At 49.6% G+C, this 19,728-nt stretch overlaps 7 protein-coding genes across 7 annotated transcripts; 2 read left to right on the top strand and 5 right to left on the bottom strand.

The window, feature by feature from the left end:
* Nucleotides 1-855: 855 nt before the first annotated feature.
* Nucleotides 856-1,437, top strand: LY89DRAFT_411848 (uncharacterized protein). The gene has a single exon (XM_018207330.1). The coding sequence runs from the start codon at nucleotides 955-957 to the stop codon at nucleotides 1,270-1,272; it is 318 nt and encodes a 105-aa protein (XP_018060743.1). The 5' UTR covers nucleotides 856-954; the 3' UTR covers nucleotides 1,273-1,437.
* Nucleotides 1,438-3,560: 2,123 nt separating this feature from the next.
* Nucleotides 3,561-4,819, top strand: LY89DRAFT_632985 (uncharacterized protein; the record flags this gene model as incomplete). Its single annotated transcript, XM_018211323.1, has 2 exons — nucleotides 3,561-3,944; nucleotides 4,086-4,819. Coding segments are annotated over exons 1-2 (930 nt in total), but the record flags the coding sequence as incomplete, so codon positions are not given.
* Nucleotides 4,820-7,111: 2,292 nt separating this feature from the next.
* LY89DRAFT_411685 (putative non-ribosomal peptide synthase-like protein) lies at nucleotides 7,112-10,302 on the bottom strand. The gene has a single exon (XM_018207329.1). The coding sequence runs from the start codon at nucleotides 10,118-10,120 to the stop codon at nucleotides 7,181-7,183; it is 2,940 nt and encodes a 979-aa protein (XP_018060741.1). The 5' UTR covers nucleotides 10,121-10,302; the 3' UTR covers nucleotides 7,112-7,180.
* A 2,872-nt stretch (nucleotides 10,303-13,174) lies between these two features.
* Nucleotides 13,175-14,618, bottom strand: LY89DRAFT_662156 (ubiquitin carboxyl-terminal hydrolase). Its single transcript, XM_018212633.1, has 2 exons — nucleotides 14,126-14,618; nucleotides 13,175-14,076 (listed from the first exon to the last, which is right to left on the bottom strand). Exons 1-2 carry the CDS (start codon nucleotides 14,175-14,177, stop codon nucleotides 13,373-13,375), a joined length of 756 nt encoding a protein of 251 aa, XP_018060740.1. The 5' UTR covers nucleotides 14,178-14,618; the 3' UTR covers nucleotides 13,175-13,372.
* Nucleotides 14,619-15,078: 460 nt separating this feature from the next.
* On the bottom strand, nucleotides 15,079-15,928 carry LY89DRAFT_692509 (uncharacterized protein). Its single transcript, XM_018216554.1, has one exon. The coding sequence runs from the start codon at nucleotides 15,757-15,759 to the stop codon at nucleotides 15,364-15,366; it is 396 nt and encodes a 131-aa protein (XP_018060739.1). The 5' UTR covers nucleotides 15,760-15,928; the 3' UTR covers nucleotides 15,079-15,363.
* A 167-nt stretch (nucleotides 15,929-16,095) lies between these two features.
* Nucleotides 16,096-16,935, bottom strand: LY89DRAFT_692508 (uncharacterized protein). Its single transcript, XM_018216553.1, has one exon. It carries the CDS (start codon nucleotides 16,836-16,838, stop codon nucleotides 16,215-16,217), a length of 624 nt encoding a protein of 207 aa, XP_018060738.1. The 5' UTR covers nucleotides 16,839-16,935; the 3' UTR covers nucleotides 16,096-16,214.
* A 753-nt stretch (nucleotides 16,936-17,688) lies between these two features.
* On the bottom strand, nucleotides 17,689-19,696 carry LY89DRAFT_411607 (uncharacterized protein). The gene is made up of 6 exons (XM_018207328.1): nucleotides 19,124-19,696; nucleotides 18,930-19,070; nucleotides 18,836-18,878; nucleotides 18,111-18,781; nucleotides 17,893-18,062; nucleotides 17,689-17,788 (listed from the first exon to the last, which is right to left on the bottom strand). The coding sequence occupies exons 1-6, from the start codon at nucleotides 19,315-19,317 to the stop codon at nucleotides 17,754-17,756; spliced, it is 1,254 nt and encodes a 417-aa protein (XP_018060737.1). The 5' UTR covers nucleotides 19,318-19,696; the 3' UTR covers nucleotides 17,689-17,753.
* Nucleotides 19,697-19,728: the final 32 nt, after the last annotated feature.

The raw sequence follows: 19,728 nt of genomic DNA, 5'->3' as shown, positions 1-19,728 counted from the left end.
TCATTCTATCTCTTCTTGCAGTAACTTTCAGACGAACCTCAAAACCCGAACTTAAAATAGACGATCCAGGCACTTCAAGTGGAAGGCTAAAATAATTACATGCATGCATACATCTCGTCGTCTCTCGTCGCACAAGAAAACCATGGCTTTTCGTCCTGTTACGAGCGGCCACCACTGATTCGCTTCCAAGAACCCTCCCCGCCATGCCATGTCTCTCCTCGCTCCCGTCCGTCTGTCTGCAAATAGCTCGTTGGCTGACTAACGCACCATCGCGGTGGTGGCTTGATTGATTCTTTCACGCCCCATCCCATGCATTTGCCGTAACCGGCAACCCAACCTGAACAGATCGTCGGGATTGGGGGCGAGGAGACCGGGCTAGGCATGTTTGTCAGCTCAGAGGACGGGAACAGGGACGGGAACGGAAGATATTCGAATCCTATTCCTACTTGTGCGAGTCACGAGGAAGGGGGGGAAAGATGCGAAAGAATGGAGGGAGGGAGGGAGGGAGGGAGGGAGGTTCCGCGTATTCGGATTCCCGATCCCTTTCGTTTGTTGTGCGACGTGGGCAACGGCAACGGCACTTCGTGCAGCAGGCACAGTCACAAACAGTACATACATATCCGTCCGTCTCTATGTTTGGATGGGTGGCTGGGTGGGTGTGGGAGAACGAGATATGCAGCAGCAGCAGTTACGGGAGTGTATGTATGTATTTGTGTGTTCGGATGCAGGTATAAGCCACAGCCAGCAGGGAGGTAAGCCAGCAGTATGTACCATTGGCTGCCGCGTACGAGAGTTTTCGTGTTACTCGTTCCGGCTATGCGTGTCTTCTGGAATTAATTATCATTTCCACTTTTTTCTTCGAAAGAGCTTCTTCCGAGTCCACTTTTCGAAACCGCGTGGGTGGCATTGTTCGGAGGTTTTTTTTTCCTTGTCTTGGTCTGTCTTTGCCACGTTATGTACCTATGCGTGTTGTCTGTCATGTTACGCGGAAGTTCTCCGCTCTTGATAGGGCGCTCGGAGATTTGGGGGCAAGACAAGCAAGGCTACGAGTGTCAAGTTCCTTGTTGGATGGATAGATGGATGGATGGAGAACTTGGGTATTCCCCATGGAGGTGGTGTTCGGTACTTAAAGCAAAGTCTCCTTGGAATCAATCAATCAATCAGGCTGCTCGGTCCGATTATAGAAAAAAATCCGGGAAGTTGGAAACAAAGGGCTCTTCTGATTGTGGGGAACGGAGGAAAGAGAGATCGGGGGCGGATTGGGCATGTTGAAAGAAGGCGAGGCTCGAAGGCGAAAGCCGGGAGATTTGACAGTCGTATCTTGACGAGTCAGAGGAGAGGGGACGGATTGTTGGTAGGTTTGGCGGGGTCATCGTATCTCTTTCATCTTGGTTTTGTTTGAGAAGTTGGAAGGGGGGTTTCGCCTCTTACTCAGGGGTAAACTTTAACGAGTAATCACTTGAATTATGAATCTCTTTCCTCGTACCGTTTAATTTCCCCTTTTGGGCTCTAGCGCCCGCCTTTTGTCGGATGGGATCTGACATGTTGGCCGATTACGTATTGGTGGTATGCGGCGCAGGGCAGGGTCAGAAAAAAGATGAAACTTATCGTGCTGACATGTTTCACGTGACGCCTCTTTTTGTCTACTTTCCAACATTGCTAATATATACGGGTATACGTCTTGCGTTAGGGTGGAGGATGGGTTACTCGGTCTCGCGGGCGTCACGTACGACAGTAAGTGCATACAGTACGACGGGTAGTACCCGTCTGGGCGTCTCGTTTCTCGTATCTTGGATTCCATGCGAGACCTCACAGAGCCTTTGAATCGAATCAGCCTCACGCAAGCCATCGGACGGCTGACATACGATCTCACCTATCAGATCGCATACGCTTTTACCAATCAGATCTGGACCTGGTTTGGGTATCATCAGCCAACAGTTGATCCAAGCGTGGAGGAGGGAGATCCACCACCACCATCAACCACGGCTGCCATCAGGGATGAGGAGTGCGAGGTGTTCGGCGAGGTGCCTGACGAACAATTGGCGTGCACGATGCTTCTGTATACGAGAAGTTGTGGATGATTGGGCATGGGACCGAGACCCTGTATTGTAAGCGCTTACGCTGATCCGGGGATCGACGCATTTGGAACAGCCAGGGTGAGGATAAAGAAAAGGTAATTAAGCCAATTTTGAAAGGGCAAAAGAGGAATCTGGGAGTATGGTCGGAGTATATGTTGGGGAACATTGTGCGACGAGGCGAGCGAGTAGAGCTAAGGGAGGAGGAGTTGCGTGCGGTATGTGGTATTACTCAGGTATGCGTGTGCGTATGCGGAAGTGTGATATGCGTAAGTGAGTGAGTGAGTGAGTGAGTAGTAGTCCATTGCCATAGGTAGACAAGGAAAGGCGGGAAGGAAGGTCGAGTGAGGGATGGGATGCCGACGTGTAGTGGGGGTGATGGTGTGGGAGTAGTGTGGTAATCCGTCTGTGTGGGTGAAACAGGCAAGGTGGCCGTCGGGTAAGTGAAATGTGCAGTCTGACTCTATCATGTCCAGCCCAGCCAGCACTACACCACCAGCCGACATCACCAGCCTACACCACCAGCCCCAGCACCAACCCAGCAGCCGACCGACACGGCGCATCGCATCGCATCTCATCCATCCTAGGACAAGACCGGCCATATTACTGTTGCACCTACTTGCACCTACTTGCACCTACTTGCACCCTGGACCTCATGGAAGGGAAGCTTGAACGCAAACGCACATTAGGGACCTTGTCCTTGGGCCCATCATCCACCAGCACCCCATCTGATCCCCCCGAAAGCGCCGTCAAGCCGTCGCGATACCGCACTGCTGATTCGTGATCATGGCGAGCTGCTAGGGTTGGTTGGAGTTTGTATACTGACTGGGCTTGCACTTTGGCTTGCGGCGGGCAGAAAGGCGAGGAGAAGGGAAGGCAACGCAAGGGAAGGGAAGGCCATCATCCGCAGGGGAGGGAGCAAGCAAGGTGATATTTATGGGTCTCGTTTATTCTATTACTGTACCATATTTACCTTTCTTTTACTACCGTCCTTGTTTCTTACTCGTACACTACTCGTACACTACTCGTACACTCTAGTCTGCTGCTCTCATCTACCTACTGTCCCTCCCTGCTCTGCTCTGCTCTGCTCTGCTCTGTCTCTATCCTCCTTTCTACTCCCACGCCCTCTCACGTATGCACGCACGCACGCACGCACGCACACCCGCACTCCCACGCAACGATCAGGCCCGCCCAGTCAATTCCGAAGTCAAATGCATTATACCCAGTCAGTCTATTACCTGCGTCCGACTCAAGTGTGAGTACCGAAGAGTGAGATTCGTGCCGGCCTGCAAGTCTGCGACAACTTTATAAGGCTGGGGCTCTCCCGCTCGCTACCCTTGGTATGTGGTCTTGGGCTTCGAATACCATTGTGAACGTCCAGCGTGTCCAAGATCCGGATATACGTACCAGGGTCCACGGTCCAAGGTTCGAGTGAGGGAGAAACGTGTGAAGGAAAGGTCGAGCTACAGTAACACGACGGGATCACCTCGACCAGATGGCAGAGAAGGAAGTCGATTACTCTGCCAAAACGGAAGCCGAAGTGAAGGTCAAGAAGACGAGGGCGAGCAGACCCAAGGTGAAGACGGGATGCCAGACTTGCAAGTTCGTAAATGCATTTTTCCTTTGACATTTGAGAGTACTGTTGCGTTGTAACTTATTGTGTTGCTTGCTTTATGGTTGGTGGACTTTTTTCATGTGTGTGGCATCTCACTCATGCGAGAGGCTCAGCCTTACCGAGTCTTCACTTCACCTCAACTCCAGCCACAAGTACTTTGTACAGTTTTTTATATTTCTATACGAGCCCAGCTAAACTCAACTCCAGGATTCGTCGCGTGAAGTGCGATGAGACTAAACCCAGCTGCTTGCGCTGTGTGAGATTTGGTCACCAGTGCGACGGCTATTCAAATAAATCTCCATCGAAGCCGGCTTCGTCTAAGAGTTCACGGGTGCTGGTTCCCAAGTCACCTGGCAGTCCCGCATCACCAAATCCCACCACCAAAGGCTCGTCAGACTTCCGACCTCCTACTACTCAAGCAACAAAACTCTATCCATCACCAACTCGATTATTATTTCAGAATCCTCACGAGTATCAAGCTTTTCAGACTTTCTGTGATCGCACTTCTCACCAATTATCTTCATCCTTTTCTTCGGATCTATGGACCCGTCTCATGCTCCAAGCATGTGAGACCTCTCCATCGATTCGTCACGCTGTCATCGCCATCGGGGCATTAAACCTCTCTCACCCTTCACCTCGGCCAGAGAACTCCGTCGGAACTCTACGGCATCAATTCGCCTTCCGACAATACAGCAAAGCCCTCTGTCTCCTCCGTCGAGACGTAGCCGGCGGCTTCTGTGACTTAAGAACAACCCTCATCGCCTGTCTCCTATTCTACTGCTTCGAATCCTACCATGGCTACCACGAGCTGGCCATCAACCAAGTCTACTCGGGCCTCAAACTAATCCGAGAATGGGCCTCCTCGTTCTACAAACCAGACGAGAATGGCCGTCTCAACATCCGCCTCGGAAGCGAGGATCCTCACGTGCTGGAAGACGACATCCTGCGCGCCTTCGGCAGCCTCGAGATCCAAGTCATGACTTACGCTGATGGCCGCACGAGGGAAGCTCACGAGCATTATCGCCATTGTGGACAAGCGTCCATCGACGAGATGCCGGCCATCTTCCCCAGTCTGAAGGAAGCGAAGGATCTCCTAGAAATTGTGATTAGGAGGAGCATGCACTGGCTCCGGTCTACGATGCATTTACAGAATTTCTCGACGCCGAGTAGTCCCGGCGGGAGTCCCACGAGTGATTGCGAGGATTCGGGACCATGCTCGCTGTTCTTTGATGTGGATCCGACGTTTGAGGAGAGGTTGGAGACCTTGAAGGAGTATGAGAGGTGGGATGATGCATTCCGGCCCCTGCTCAATCACTCGAGGAGTAGGAATGCGCCGCACGAGGAGTTTTTATTGGCGAGTACGTTGAGGCTTCATTGGTTGGCGGGGTACATGTCTATCGCGTCTAACAACAGTCACTCGAGCCTGGTCAACGACGGACGCTTCACTACGGAACTGGAGGAACTGGTCGACATCGCGAGGATACTGCTCGATCAGCCGCCTAGGGCCGAGGGAGGTGGGACGGGCTTCGTGTTCGACATGCAAATCATCGTCCCGTTGATGACGGTCGGGTGGATATACCGGCACCGCGCCCTAAGGAGGGAGGCGATTGAATTGCTGCTCCGGAGCCCCAGGAAAGAGGGCGTCTGGGACGGAATCGTGGTGGGTAAGATCATGGCGTGGCTAGCGGGCATTGAGGAGGAGGGACTCAGACCAGGAGACGAAGATCAAGACTATATTCCTGAGTGGGCGGCGGCGCGGTGCATCAAGATGTCCTTTGACACGGTAAGGCGTGAGGCGAGCGTATCGTGCCTGCAGCCGGTTAGGGGCTCGCTTATTGGAGAGGAGGTTAGGAAAGAAGTCATTATCCCTTGGTGAGATTGAGGAGAAAAAAGTCACACCAAACCAACAACAGCAACATGTACATGTACGTTGGGGGCGAAGACACGGACGGCAACACTAGGAAGAAAATAAGACTCAAGAAAAGTAAGAATCTGCCAAGATGCAGCCGTGGATCTACAGTACGCGGCACCCGGATTACGGAAGCACTCAGCCCTAAGTGAGCGAGCTAAGATTATGTCACATTGCCAAGAGGAACGGTGGCTGTCTCTGCAGGGTGGCACTTGCACGCACTTTGGCATATTTATTTATGAAAGCAGAGCTCGGAAGTATCCTTAGGCCGAAGAGCGATATGTCCGATTATATTTTTACAAAGTAAAAAAAAAAAGTGTTTACACCACCGCCTTGCAGCAGCAATATATCCTCAACAACGCTTAAAAGATGACTTACATACCTACAATTAACTTTGCATCTATCTATCCATCCGTCCACTTTGCTCTCTCATACCCTTCAATCTGCACATCAATAACCACCCCAAACCAAAAAATCGCATTCCCATCCAATCGCAACCGCAACCGCAACCGCATCCCCATCCTCCCTTTCCATCCCTCTCCCACCTACCTACCGAGCCAAGAAAAAATTCGGTGACTTTCTATGGCCCCTCCATCCCATCCCATCCCATCCCATCCCATCCATCCCTCCTCTCGCTGTCAATCCCCAACCTCTGTCAGATCACATACATACATATCACCAAACTAACCATAACCAACGACTCAAGCTTCCTTCCTTCCTCGGTACCCCGCCATTAGCTTGCTTGCACCTAAAAACAAGCTCCAGCTCCAGCTCCAGCTCCCTCCTCCTTCGAGATCAGCAATCAAGCAAGCAAGCTCGGTGAGCTCCAAAATAGGCTCATGCTTGCGGTAAGCTAAGCTAAGCTGCTGTATGTGACTAATTGCGCCGCAGGAACGTTCCTGCGGCAAAGCACTTACGAGCCTGCCCTGTCCTGTCCTGTCCTGTCCTGTCCTGCCTGCTTGCTGGCTGCTGGCTTCCTACGAAACTGCCAAAAAAATAAAATAAAAGGGAAATCATTCAATCCTTTGAAGCCAGCTAGCTAGCTAGCCCCCAAACAGACTTGCTCGCCTGTTAGTGATGACTAAATACAAGTAAATGTACCTCCGTAACTGCTGCGGTTTTTCCGCGGCCGCAAAAGAGCGGAAGGCGACATCCGCACCGTATGGACGCACCACTCAGCGTTCACCATGGCTGGCTGCATATGCACGGATTATGCAGAATCTATTTTATTTCATCTTCTGTCTAATCTATACCTGCCTTCCTTCCTGCCTGCCTGCCGTGAATAAAAATAAGAATAATGAGATGTCGCGAGCAATAAGCAAAAAAAAGAAAAGAAAATGGTGGGGTATGCAGTCATATCGTCGTCTAATTCATCCATCTTGCCGTGCCTCCCTCTCGCTTGCTTGCTCGCTCATAGGGACTCACACATATACACGCTATTGAAAAGTGAAATACCGACGGGACGGTAAGTCGCCGACCCCAGAACAACGACGAAAAAGGATATCCAACATAAACTCCGGAATATGAAGATAGAGGGGGTGTGGCTGCAAACGGAGATTTTAAGTGAGGTCTCGTCCTGCTTCAGATGCCGCGCTCCCTCAAAACGGCCCTCAACTTCTTCTGGAAGCTCAGAACATTGTCTGGACCCAGCATTGTGTAATGAGCCCCGTCGACTTCATGGAACTTGACTTCTTCGTTCACAAACCCGTCCCATTTCGACAGATGGTTTTCCATCCAGTCTTGCTTGTCTTTAGCTACTGCCGCGAGGGGAATCGCGTAGAAGACGTCCATTTTGGACACACTGCTTGATGGGTCGTAGTCATGCGCTATCACGTGTAGGCCATGGGAGATGTCTGTCCATTTGCGGAGCTTGTCGGTGTCCAAAGCCATTTCGCTCAAGCGGGCTTGTGGTGATTGTTCTAGGACGTGGGATAAGACTTCGTCGGGGGAAAGCAAGTGCATAGCGGGTGAGATGGCGTGAGCGTGTTCTTCGGTCATGAGGTCGAGGAAGTAGGCTAGGTGTAGAAGGACGGAGATCCGGTCGAGTTGGCGCATGCGGAATTTGATGTGTGGTGGTAAGTTGAAGACGCCGACGAACTTTACTTCCTCGTTGTCGGATTCGAGGACTTTGGCGATTTCGACAGCTAGCATGGAGCCGTATGAGTAGCCGGCAATAGCGTACGGACCGGTAGGTTGTACCCTTTTGATTGCGGTGTGATACGTGCTAACGATTTCGGGGATGGAGGTGAATGGCTTCTCGTCAGCGTCGAAGCCTCGAGCTCGAAGAGCATATATGGGTCGGTCAACGATGTATTTTGCGAGGTTGAGGAAAACGAGCACTTCTCCCACACCAGGGTGGACGAGGAAAAGAGGTGTTTTGGATCCTCCGGATTGGAGGGTCACGATGGGGTTGTATTCTTTTGGGTTGGAGAGTTCGAGGAGAGCGAGTGAGAGAGCTGAGATCGTGGGGTTGGTCATTATTGTTATGATGGGTATTTCGTTTGGAAGGGAGAGTTCGGACTCGATGCGAGTTTTGAGACGGATGATCTCGATGCTACTGACACCCATTTCAAAAAGAGAAGTGTTGATCCCGATATCCTCTTCTGGGATGTCGAAGGTCTCGGAAAAGACTTTCAAGATGCTCGCTTCGGTGCCGTTGGTTGGAGCTTGACGTTGGGATGCTCGATATTCTTGTAGCAGGGTATCGTTGTTGGTTTTGAATTCAGCAAAGACGCCAGTCTCGAATGCAGTCCTTATCTTGGCTCGAGAGAGCTTGCCAAGAGACGATTTAGGTAAGTGGACAGCCGTCAAAGGAATAATGTCGTACGGTCGAACACCACATTGCATTGTGCAAATGGTTGAGATGGCATCAGTTGCCTTGACTCGAGCAAGAACATCATCCGCATCATAGCTTGGTAGGTAGACGACGCAGAGGACTTCAGTTTGAGAACTCTTAGGTCTATGAGGAAAGACGGCCGTGTATGATGGTGTGACACCATCGATTCGTGCTTCCTCGAGAGCAGTCTCAACTTCATGGGGGAAGTACTTCACTCCGTTGATGATGATATTCTCCTTTGCTCTTCCAGTCATTTGAAGTCTACCAGTTGCATCAATCAGTGCTCGATCTCCTGTTACGAACCACCCGTCTTGTGTAAACGATTCAGCAGTTGCTTTTGAATTGTTGAAGTACTCCTCGAACACAATTGGCCCAGATACCTCAAGATTGCCAATCTCATTCTTCGCCACGACTTCTCCCGAGTCACTTGTGACCCGCATGCTGATGCCTGGCACGCAAGATCCAAGCGAGGCAAATTCGCTTTGATTCGAGATATCGTAGGATGGACAGTTCCTATTGTAAATAGACCCAGCACAAGTTTCTGTCATTCCAAACCCAGGCCTAATGACTTCACCATGAACTCCATACTTGTGCAGTAGCGAAGTCAGTGCTTGACAAGTCTCAACTACGCATTGTTCGCCTCCAGAGATCAATACTCGTAAACAAGACAGATCTAGGATATCACCAGCAAATGGCTCAGGTTTTTCCAAAGCAGTTCTCAGACTTGCTAAAAAGAAGTTTGGAGCAAAAGTATGCGTGATTCGATGACGAGCAATGAAAATTAGGAATCTTAATGGATCAACGAGTAGATCTGAAGCTTGAACATGGACTTGCTCAGCCGCAAGATTCATGGAATGAAGATGGGTTTCCGTTAGGTTAGCCACGTGATCGAGACCAATCCAATTCAAGAACTTGTCCTTAGGAGTCGTGCTATGATGAATCGATTTTCCAGAAACCGATGTGAGCATCTGATTGTGTCGCAGTGTAACCGCCTTCGCGTGGCCAGTACTGCCGGATGTGAGCATAAGAGCCGCAATATCATCCCCCTTTTTCAACAGCCCGCGGTTGAGAATTGGGACAATTCCTTCGTTTTTGCCAGCCTGTATGCTTTCAATGGTACGTATACTGAGACACTCTAGGTCGAGAAATTCAGGCACTAGATGCTCCGATGTGAGGATGATCGGATTCTTCAAGACGGTCTGGAGATGAATGAGATGTTTCTTGCGAGCTTCGACGTCGTGCGTGAAAGGAGTCGAGATGGCAGGGATGTAACCAGCGATACTAACAGCCCAGAACCATTCAATACCATCTCGGTGGTTGTCGAAGTGCAGGAGGACAACTGAGTCGTCTTTGATGCCATCGATCTGGCTTAGAAGCCCAGCCTTGAGGCTCGATGAAGTGAGCAAGTCGACATAGGAGAGTCTCAGACCAACTTGAGCGATTCCACCCGGAGAGTATATCGAGATCCCGTTTCCTGCTGTGCCTGCAGCAGCTTTTTGAAGTAGTTGAAAGAGATTCTTTGGCTTTGCTCTTGCCAGAGGTCGAAATGAGACATGGAGGAGGAAGTCATGCAAGATCTTGTACAAGGCCTGAGGTCGAAGCCCAGAAGCTAGCTTGAGTATCGACTTGATTGAGATCCGTCTGAGGATGTCATAGAGGACATTTGGCTGGACGTCTGAATCCATCTTGATTATCGGGAAGCGCTCGCTGTGGTGGCATGGAGGAAAGACCCAAAAGCTCTGAGCCAGACTTTATAGTGCTAGCTGCTTCTCAATGACTCCAGACAACGAGCCGCGGAGGAATCAAAGCTGATATATGGCCTGACTGAATTGACTGAGCACATAGGCTGTGAATTAATTGACTCAGCTTCTCAATGACTCTGGACAACGACCCCCCAATGAATGAGAACTGCTTTATGGCCTGACCGAGCTGACTTGGCACATTGGCTCTGAATTGTCAAGCTCAGAGGCCGTCGAATAGCATCACAGATCTTTTGGCGGCAAGAGACGTTGGGAAAAGCAATAAAAGAAGCAGGTACCGGTAGAGGGATCAGTAGTTCATCGTCCACAAAGCCTCTCGTGCTGTCAAAATGCAGCTAGGAGACATTGGCTTGACTGGCTTCGATGTGGCCGAAGGGAAATAAGGCTTAATTAAGAGCTCCAGGAACGCCCTCGCGGTCGAGTCGACTGACACTCGACATGACAGCACCCGTCCCGCCCCACTGGTAGTTATTGCTTTATCATCTCTTGGATATGTTCGTTGTCCCGAAATCCAGATCTCGGCCTTGACCAGAGTTTGCTCTAGCCTATCCCCGTGGTGCATATGGACCACTTATCAGCAGCTGGTAAAGCTAGTAGACACACCTGCTGCATTTGGCGTGAAGCCGCTTGGCAGGATCTTTGTGGTGATTGGGGGAACGACAGTTAGTCGCTGTTGGGTGGGTTTTGGCTGCATCTGCGAACAGGAAACTAATGAGCAATGGGGACTCGGGGGGAACTCGACTCGCGGTGGAAGAAAGGCAAATGGAGTGTTGGAACGCTAAAAAGTCTCTTCTCCAGGGTCATCCTTCGACTGAAGCTGTAAACATTTACCCGAGGAGCAACAGGAGGTCTAAGCGAAGTGAAACAGGGCCCGCCAGACCACTACCGCATTGCCGGGACGCTCACCCCTTTTTCTAGAACGATTTCTCGTCTGATAAATTTCCTTCATCTCCGAGACATCAACTCGACGTCCACTCGAGACTTATTCCTTCATTATATTATTGCATGGTGTTGGCCAACTGGCGCCAGCAACAATTGAAGCTTTTGCGACATCATTCCAGAGCGCCACCCGCCGTAGCCGCATCGTATCATGTTACGAGGCATTTCCCGACAAATCCGTGGGCCACAAGACCCGGCGATAAGGGCCCGGCCGTGCAAGTAGCAATTGCTCCGTTGTTGCGTCAAAAGCTAACGCACATAATATAGAGCGGAAGAGGGACGAGACGAAGACTTACGGTGTACATGCACCAACCTGCGAACCCCGCCCTGCTGGCCGAGGATTGAATGTTGGAGTCTCGAAGTCTTTTGCTTTGGATGATCCGGGCTTGGCTGGTAGAATTACTCTCCGCTATTGGTCGTGTAATATGGGATGTACACCACGCTGTTATCGCTGCATAATCTGGTGGAGGACTCCAAGTACCGTTGACATGGCATGTTAGTCAACTGGAAGCGACTCGGACGATGGTCGAAGAGGAGCCATGGCTCTGGGAATTCTGCGAGCTCTGCATGGACGTACAACAATGGCACACAGACAAATGCGGTCTTGCCCCGATCACCTCCACGTCCCGTCCCGGTGCCACTGAATCTTGTGTTACAATGCAACGCAGGACGGAGAATATCAGCCTCGATATGAATGAGAGTATACCGCTTCATCGTTTTCCAAATGGAAGCAGGCTTCCTGGGAATACTTGGCCCGTGGCAATCGCCAAGAAATCGGAGGATTGCGCGATAAACGTCCCTAGTCGGTCATCGTCGAAGTCAAAAACTTAGCAGCGAGTGAGCGAACGAGCCGGTCTGCGAACATGAAGACCAAGTTCCCGTCCCTCGTGGAAACGTTGTCGCACCTCTTGTCTGGGAATCTTCCGACTGGTGCTCATAGCGGCCATGATATCACTTGTCTGCCTGCCTGCGGTCGAATTATAGGATTGTCGGAAAGTTCAATTTTGGAGAGACCCCCATGAAGACTTCAGCCGTGTCCGAATCTGACATGCTGCGGCCGCATCGTGAACCAAGAAGGCTTGAATTTGATAACTTCCATCTTCGAGACCTCCGAAAACCCCACCCCACCCTCGGGTACGCTGCCTAGGGAAATATTGGAGCAATCATGGCTTTGCTTGCAGAAAACTCATTCCAGATTCCTGGAAATTGACTGGCAGTTGTATCCATGCACGTTGCTGGACCCGCCCGTCTCTCGGGGTTTCCGTCAACATGGGTTGACAAAGGCCCAGAGATGACTTGCCAAGTGGTTTGGCTTTCTTGCCATGAAGCTTCCTGACCGCTCACATTTTGGCTGGGCTTCCATACAATATAACACCGCTCATTTGTATGGCACTTTTGTTTTCGGCGTTGGAGTACAACCAGAGACATCCTCTGCAAAGTACGTCTCCTTCTATCTGATTGGATACCGATTGTCTTGAGCCCAGGGGCTTCACTGCATGTCATATGCAAGAAGAGACAAATGGGGACAGCCTCAGTCACCTTTTAGTTCAGTAAATCTTTCTCTCACTGATCTGCGAAATTCGTCCCAGAGAGGTAAGATCTTACCAAACATCGTTTCTTCAACCGTTCCATCACATGAATTATCCACATGTCCTTTTGTTTTCAGTGTTGACCTCCTGGGAGTGGGCATTGTTTACTATCAAGTCTTGCGATTATTCGATCGTCTGTAAGTTAAGCATGCATGAGTACTTATATACTTGGTGATATAGCAGCCTGTGCCTTCTTCGAAATGTTGCAGCGAGGTGGAGCCGTAGAATCACACCATCTCGACATATAGTGCCAAGATCATTGATGGAGCTCATGTTCTTTCACCGCTTGTTAGAGTCGCGTTATGGATGTATGTTTCCAAGGTCGGTCTCTTCGTCTTCTCGGTAATGTACTGTACTTCGGTGTTCCATATCCTATTCTAGAGATAAGTCATCAGTATATAATCAGACAACCACTCTCTGCCATGGATGCTTATCTATAACTCGAGGGTGGAAGATTGGCCATCTCGGTAGGGAATTGTTCATGAGAGATAAGAAATATGACTGTCGACTGGCTGCTGCAATGAGAATATCGAGTTCGAAATATGTAGCTCCATAATGCTACCCCTCACGCCCATTTCAAACTTCCCATTTTCTTTGATTCGTCTCTCTGTAAGTCGACATCTATGTCTCCGGATCTTGTGTGGATTTCTCAGACCTCCTTTGCCGCAAGTGCAATGCAGCTGAACCTCAAATCATTTCCTCCAGCATTCTTCACCAACTCAATGACTCTGCCCAACCCCATCGCAATGGCCTTCTCACTCAAGACATCTTCATCCTCTCCTAGCGGTCCTCTGTCCAGAGGCCCCTTCCTACTCCCCTCCAATTCCCACAACCTGCCACCCTCCTTCACAAACGCGACAAAATGCCCACCCGATCTCTCCTCATCCTCCGTCGCCGGAGGAGCAGTATCCCCCACGTCAGCAACAGACTGATGCTCGTCTTCAAACTCCTTCGAATCGTAAAGTACCTTCGCCCTGTCTGCCATCCCTAGCGGAATAGCTTGTTCCCTCAATCTCGCCATGATGGAGCCGGGTGAAATATGTTCCTTCGCAGGACCGTTCATCAAACAATGCGTCAACCCAATACTGCCGCACGCATGTCCAATTGTCTGTGTAAACCAAACGACTGGCTCTTCCTCCCCCTTCCCTTCGTAGACTCCTTTATCAGCATCTTCAGCGACCCTGTTCTCGTGCCAAGCAAGCGTCCAGGGGATAATAACCAGGAGAGCAAGAACAGGTCGAGGAATCATGGAGAGGAGCGAGGGTTCGGTAAGTGAGTAGACATCGTAGAATTCAAAGTCTTGAGAGAGGCCAAGTTTGTGGGCTAGGGGCGTCATTACTGAGGGGTTGTTTTCTGTGGTAAAGTTAGTAAGAGAAGGCTATTGGAGGGCGATACGAGGTACCGAGCATCGTGAAGGTCTTTTTCCCATCGACGATACGGGAAGGGATCGGCATCTTGGGTGTTGAAAGTTGGCTTTCTCTTGGGAAGTTTGAGAGGTGGTTGTGAATATTTGAGGGGAAAAGGAGAAGGAGAAGGAGAAGGAGAAGCCTTGTTGACGAGGCTGTGAATGCGGGGTGAGGCTAGGCAACTGTGCTTGCGACGACGAGGCTGAGTGGGGTGATTTTGAGGATCATTGTTTCTACAGATCAAAAGCACCTTGCATATGATTTTGATGCAAAAGTCAGCTGTTGAAAAGTGAATGAGACACCGCAGTCTGTACTTATTGAGAGTTTGTGAGTCTGAAATGGAAGGGGCCATACTCGCGGACAAAGAAACCCGGACGAAATAGATCCCTTGCTCCCACAATAATATTTATCATCACTACGATATCGATTCTCAAAAATTAATGGTATATAACATAATCAGATCTTAGATACTTGACAAATCAACTTTTTTTAATTTTGCAATTTTTCTAAAAGGTTGAAATGGAGCGTTAAAAAGAGGGTGTTTTGTCCGTTCGAACAGTTTGCTTAAGTAAGCTTTCGTCGCATCCATCTCTTGCAATCACAAGCACCACGATCTTCTCTCTTTTTCATCGACCTCAGTTCGGAAGCAGTGTTCTCTGCAAAGTGGGAGAGTGGGAGTCTGTAAGTGAAGAAAATTCGTGTTGTGTCGAGTTGCCCAAAGTGAGCGAGTCTTTAAGATGTGAATCGATGGTTTTCTAGTTGAATGTGATCGATCATATGCTGGGTATCTGCTTCTAATGCACTCTTTTCTTTTTCGTCTGCTTATCTTCAGTTCACGTCTTGTTCACGAGACTACAAAACCCTGGAGCATTCTAGATGTCAGCTCCTCAGAAATTACTGTAATGTGGCGACAGCCGGATGGATCAAAAGCTTGATTGTACGGTATTGTTTTGCAGTTCGAATATTCTTGATGTCTCTATTTCCTATTTAGATAATCGTTGTATTCTTTGTAAGCTGGTGGAAGACGTTCACGAAATCACAAGTTCACGCGATGTTCTCAGACTGCCACAAAGCCATGTTGGTTTCTGATCCCCAATCAATTTCATTCCGAAGTACTTGCCCCTGCAAAACAATCCTCCCCGCAGCCCCAACATCAAAAGCAAACTCAAGACTCATCACATTTCCACCTGCACGTTGCCACCGGCATCCATCCCCGACCGAGATCTCACTCATATCATTCCTCCCCCTCAGATTGTCCTGGAATCTCAAAGTCGTCTTTGGATTCATCCTTGAACAATGTCACCCTGGCTCTGCGTCCCGGAAGCTTGCGAGAAGGAGTTTCAACATGCTCTTCATCGTCGATTTCTCTGTCTTCAATGTCGTCTTTCTCGAGTTTGCGTTTCTTCTTAGGCGATGCCAGTTTGTCTTTGTTGGGACTTGGTGTTCCTTCTCCAGCCGAAGCTTTTGCGAGCTTAGCTCTGAAACGACTCAAACGTACGGTAGTTGTGCTGAGGCTGGACAAGCCCAGATCTTGTTGAAGCTTTTTCCCGTTGATTCCGCCGGCCCCAACTTGATTAATGATAGCGACCATGAGTTCAATCTCGGCTTCTGTGAATGTCAATGGAGCCATGATGGGTTTGGAGTTTGCCAAGTGAAAGAAGCTGTAGGTCCCTCGAAGCTGGGTGAACAAGCGTTTAAAATATGTTCTTTGAGACGCTTGTTAGCTACTACGGTTGTGCAGTTGTACCAAGCCACCAAGATTAGTTCAGTCCAGATTGGTCATTCTGCATTTCACAGATCCACCCTGGGCTGGTAATACGACAGTCTTTATGCTTCTTCCCTCTTCGGCTTGAATATAAGATCGAGTGATATTCAGATCGTGGGACATTTCTAGGCAGAAGTGTATAGAACTTGCTTATGCAAGACGCCACCGACATTGTGATTGTCCAAGCACATGCATAGTGATCTGAAAGATAATTGCGATTTGTTCTCGTTTGAGTCTTAAGATAACAGCCCACATACAGCTACATCTTTTTACGTCACCATACAGCCATCTCAACTATTCTCATACCATACAAACTGTCCTCAGACCTCATCATCGGACTGGCCTGCCATGTCGGTGCCGCCATTAGCAGCATCGTTGGTCTCCTTCCCTTTCCCGTCCATTCCCTTCTCCATGTCCACCATCTCCTCCTCTTTTCCCTCCTCTCCTTCCTCTTCATCAGACTCCTCCTTGAAACTCTGCACCCTTACCTGTCTCGTGGGTAGTTTTCTGGTTGGCGTCTGGAAGGGCGTCATCAAGCTCGTGTCGTCACCACCTTCCTCTACGTCGGCATCTTCCTCCTCATCCTTGATATCCGACATCTCTGCCTCTTCCTCATCGTCACTGAGATTTAGTTTTCGCTTTTTGTTGGCACCATTGCCCCTTCCTTTCGCTTTCCCTTGACCTTTGCCATTTGCAGTGGACGGTGGTCTACCTCGTCGAGCCCCTGTCTTGGGCTTGGCAGTTTCGGTCGGCTCTTTAACCACGCCAGCTCCTGCCTTGAGCTTGGTGTTGAAGCGAGACCAGCGAACCTGGGCAGCGTTCTTTGACGGAAGACCGAGTTCGACGCGGAGGAGTTCGTAGTTGACTTTCCCCACTTCTACCTGCTTGAGGACTGCAAGGCAAAGAGCTTGGTCGGCTGGCGAGAAAGTGATTGGTTGCGCCATGTTAACTGCTTGGTATTTGGTTGAATGTGGTATGTGTTTGAAGGGATAAGTCTGAAGAATTAAGCAGTCAAAAAGCGGGGAACCAAGTGCTTCAAATATTCATACTGATACGTGCAAAAGCTTTCTCGACTTACCTATTCTCTTCTTGAAGCTGCCAGCCACGTTCTGCGCGTTGCCCGGATCTCGATCACAGAGCATGCACATGGCTGTATCGGGAAGACCTTGCATATCGCTTTCTGATCAAATTTTGTGATATCTCTTTTATGATCGGAATGCTTTCTTCACCACCTAACATGCAGACATCGGTATCACTTGTTACAGAAGTGACCCGCTTGCAGGGTTGCTCGGTGAGTTATCAGGTATGCCCTCGAGAGGGGTTGGTGGGGTTAGTCACGCATGAAAGTTTTCGTTGTGGCGGAAAGAATGAGGCTATCTCGACGTCATTGTTGCTTTCTTTTGTGATGGGATCGAGAGATTACTGGTATCGTAAGGGCTCGAATGAAGTAACTTCGTAGAGCTGTAATGACGAAAAAGAATTTCTTGGCCGAGTGGCCGCAAGCTGATAAGCTACTCGGTCCATGGTATCGTTGCCCAGCCTCCTGGATGTTTCTCCCCTTTTTGAAGTCTGACAATCGGGCGTACCTCAAAACAGCCACCTTCTGGTGCCTTCCCTTAAAGAACGCTCGATTATCAGATTTTTTGAGGGTAAGTACGGGTCACCTTGTTTTGTACATGTGCACTGTTTTGTTCTGCGGGATGCTACCAGGAGAACAAGAAATTGTTTAACATCAGGTAAATTCTATTCGCTGGTAGTAAATATCTCAATCCACTGTTCACACAGCCTTTTTTGCAAGAATTGCACATTCTGCGATCATGTAGTTCTATATTTATCGCTTCGCTAGCAGATTTGGTCGATTATTGTGGTGCAATGCCTGGGAGGGTAGGTAACCCTAAGTTAAAGTCAGCAAATGCCGCGTCAAGTTCGATGCCATCTTCCATAAAGCGAAGACCTCTCCCTACGATATAATGCTCAAATGATGAGAAAGTAACTCACATCCATCAATCGGTTCATTGACCACCGGAGCTTTGGTGCACTTATTTGCATCGTCGTAACTTTGAGTCTTGAGAGTGGGGCAGTCCTGGTGGCAGAAGTTATCCATCGCTCTTTGGAGAGCATCTCCTTTCCAGCCAAAAACATAATCTCCATGATGTCCCCAACCAGTTCTGTTTCGTGTCAGTTGCAAAACACCACTCTACTCGAGGAAAACTCACGGATCATTCATACTCCACTCAAACGGCTGCGACCCATCTTCAGGCCACAAAGCCTTATCATTAAACTCCGTCGTATTCCAAACCGTCTCAAACATAACCTGCGGAACCTTCACCGGATGACTCGCCGGACAAGGCCCACCCGACTCAAAAGATCCGCTCGCAGGATACGACATATGGCTTTTATGATCCGCACTATCGGTATTGACACCATCCCAACACGTCGGGAAGAAATTATTAACCCGAATACCACCCGGACACGGCACACTGGGAAAGTCCCTCGTATCGTTGCCTCCCCCCGGATAAGTATCTATCTGCCCCCAATTCTTCTCGAAACAGCGATAGCTCATCGAATTTGCCTCAGACGTATTCGTATCTGTCCTCAACATGGGATCTCCGACCAGCATGCGGAACCCGGGCTTGAAGGCCGTGACGTTCGTATGGCCGTCATACGGCGGGATGTAGTATACGGTCAGTCCGCCGTTCTGCTGTTCGAGGAACTCGTTGCCCATTTGAGGCACGCGTTTATAGGTCCCGTTGCGGGCGCGGAAGTACAGGACCGCGGTCCAGTAGTTAGAGAAGTCTTCGGAGAAGGTGCAGGTTGTGCAGGTGGAGAGGGTGGGCATGTCGTTTGCGGGGTCCATTGTTGTGTTGAAGGAGTTTCCTCCGACGATCTAGCATACCGGTCAACTTTTTTGTTTAGTTTGAGTGGGTTCTCAAATGCTCACTTGGTGGAGATGCGGTGATGGGTTGACGCCGGGATTGACGAGACTAGACAATTTCAGTGAGATTCGACGACATTGGCACCGAGATTCTACTCACGGATCTAAACGCTCAACAACAAGCTGCGAGCAACTGAACCTCAACATAGGAGCCGTCGCGAAAGAAGGGGAAGCATGACTCCTCGAAGCCAGCAGCACAAGCGAGGTAAAGACTTTCCACAACATCTTGAGGTTATTTCTACTTAACAACAACGATTAATTGTTTCGAAACATCAGACGGCGCTACAAACATACTTATATAATACTTTCTTCGTATCTGATCTCTGATGCCTGAGTGGATATTGTGCGGGGGGAAGGGTATGTCCAGGATCAGGTAGAACTGCCGGTTGCCGAAGTTGATAAGATGGCTGGCTAATGTGTTTATATACGTTGTGGCCAATGCCGGAACTTGGTTTGATGAATGCCGAGGGGGTTAATTTGAGAGTCATATTTGGAGTATGGGTTTGTTTGATAAGGATTGTCGGTTTTGGGAGTGAGGCTCTCGGGTTGAGGAGGTCGAGGGAATGCACGTGATTGTGGTATTGACTGGTGGGAGTCGGCGCTTCAGGTTGTTCGTAGATTTCTGTGGATGCTGTTGTACATCTAAGAATACATGGCTCTTCTGATTCCCCTTAGCCGCTCTCTCGTTGAGCTAACCATCATGGAGGGAAGAGGGAGAGAGGGATTCACAGCCATGGAGCATGGCTTGTCGTCCCAGCAAGACAGCCATCCAAGGTACTGGTCCTATGTCTTCTTCACTTGACCTGCTTCACCTCCTCTTCGATGACCCAGAATAGCTTCCTCTCTCCATGCTAAGCGAGGAAATAGGGGAGTCTCCACTTTTCGTCAAACGAGTCTGA

The sequence above is a fragment of the Mollisia scopiformis genome, assembly GCF_001500285.1.
Source record: "Mollisia scopiformis unplaced genomic scaffold LY89scaffold_44, whole genome shotgun sequence".
Classification (NCBI taxonomy): domain Eukaryota; kingdom Fungi; phylum Ascomycota; class Leotiomycetes; order Helotiales; family Mollisiaceae; genus Mollisia; species Mollisia scopiformis.
The sequence above is the reverse complement of the archived record's forward strand: the minus strand, read 5'-3'. Positions and strand labels throughout refer to the sequence as shown.

What these genes read in the sequence shown, in the direction of transcription:
- LY89DRAFT_411848 (XM_018207330.1), top strand. Translation starts at nt 955, where the DNA reads ATGTACCTATGCGTGTTGTCTGTCATGTTACGCGGAAGTTCTCCGCTC.
- LY89DRAFT_411685 (XM_018207329.1), bottom strand. Translation starts at nt 10,120, where the DNA reads ATGGATTCAGACGTCCAGCCAAATGTCCTCTATGACATCCTCAGACGG.
- LY89DRAFT_662156 (XM_018212633.1), bottom strand. Translation starts at nt 14,177, where the DNA reads ATGCCGATCCCTTCCCGTATCGTCGATGGGAAAAAGACCTTCACGATG. An exon ending in AAAGACCTTCACGATGCTCG is followed by an intron (nt 14,077 to 14,125) that starts GTACCTCGTATC and finishes ACTTTACCACAG; the next exon opens with AAAACAACCCCTCAGTAATG.
- LY89DRAFT_692509 (XM_018216554.1), bottom strand. Translation starts at nt 15,759, where the DNA reads ATGGCTCCATTGACATTCACAGAAGCCGAGATTGAACTCATGGTCGCT.
- LY89DRAFT_692508 (XM_018216553.1), bottom strand. Translation starts at nt 16,838, where the DNA reads ATGGCGCAACCAATCACTTTCTCGCCAGCCGACCAAGCTCTTTGCCTT.
- LY89DRAFT_411607 (XM_018207328.1), bottom strand. Translation starts at nt 19,317, where the DNA reads ATGACTCTCAAATTAACCCCCTCGGCATTCATCAAACCAAGTTCCGGC. An exon ending in GAGTGGAGTATGAATGATCC is followed by an intron (nt 18,063 to 18,110) that starts GTGAGTTTTCCT and finishes GACACGAAACAG; the next exon opens with AACTGGTTGGGGACATCATG. An exon ending in CAATGAACCGATTGATGGAT is followed by an intron (nt 17,789 to 17,892) that starts GTGAGTTACTTT and finishes ACTTTAACTTAG; the next exon opens with GGTTACCTACCCTCCCAGGC.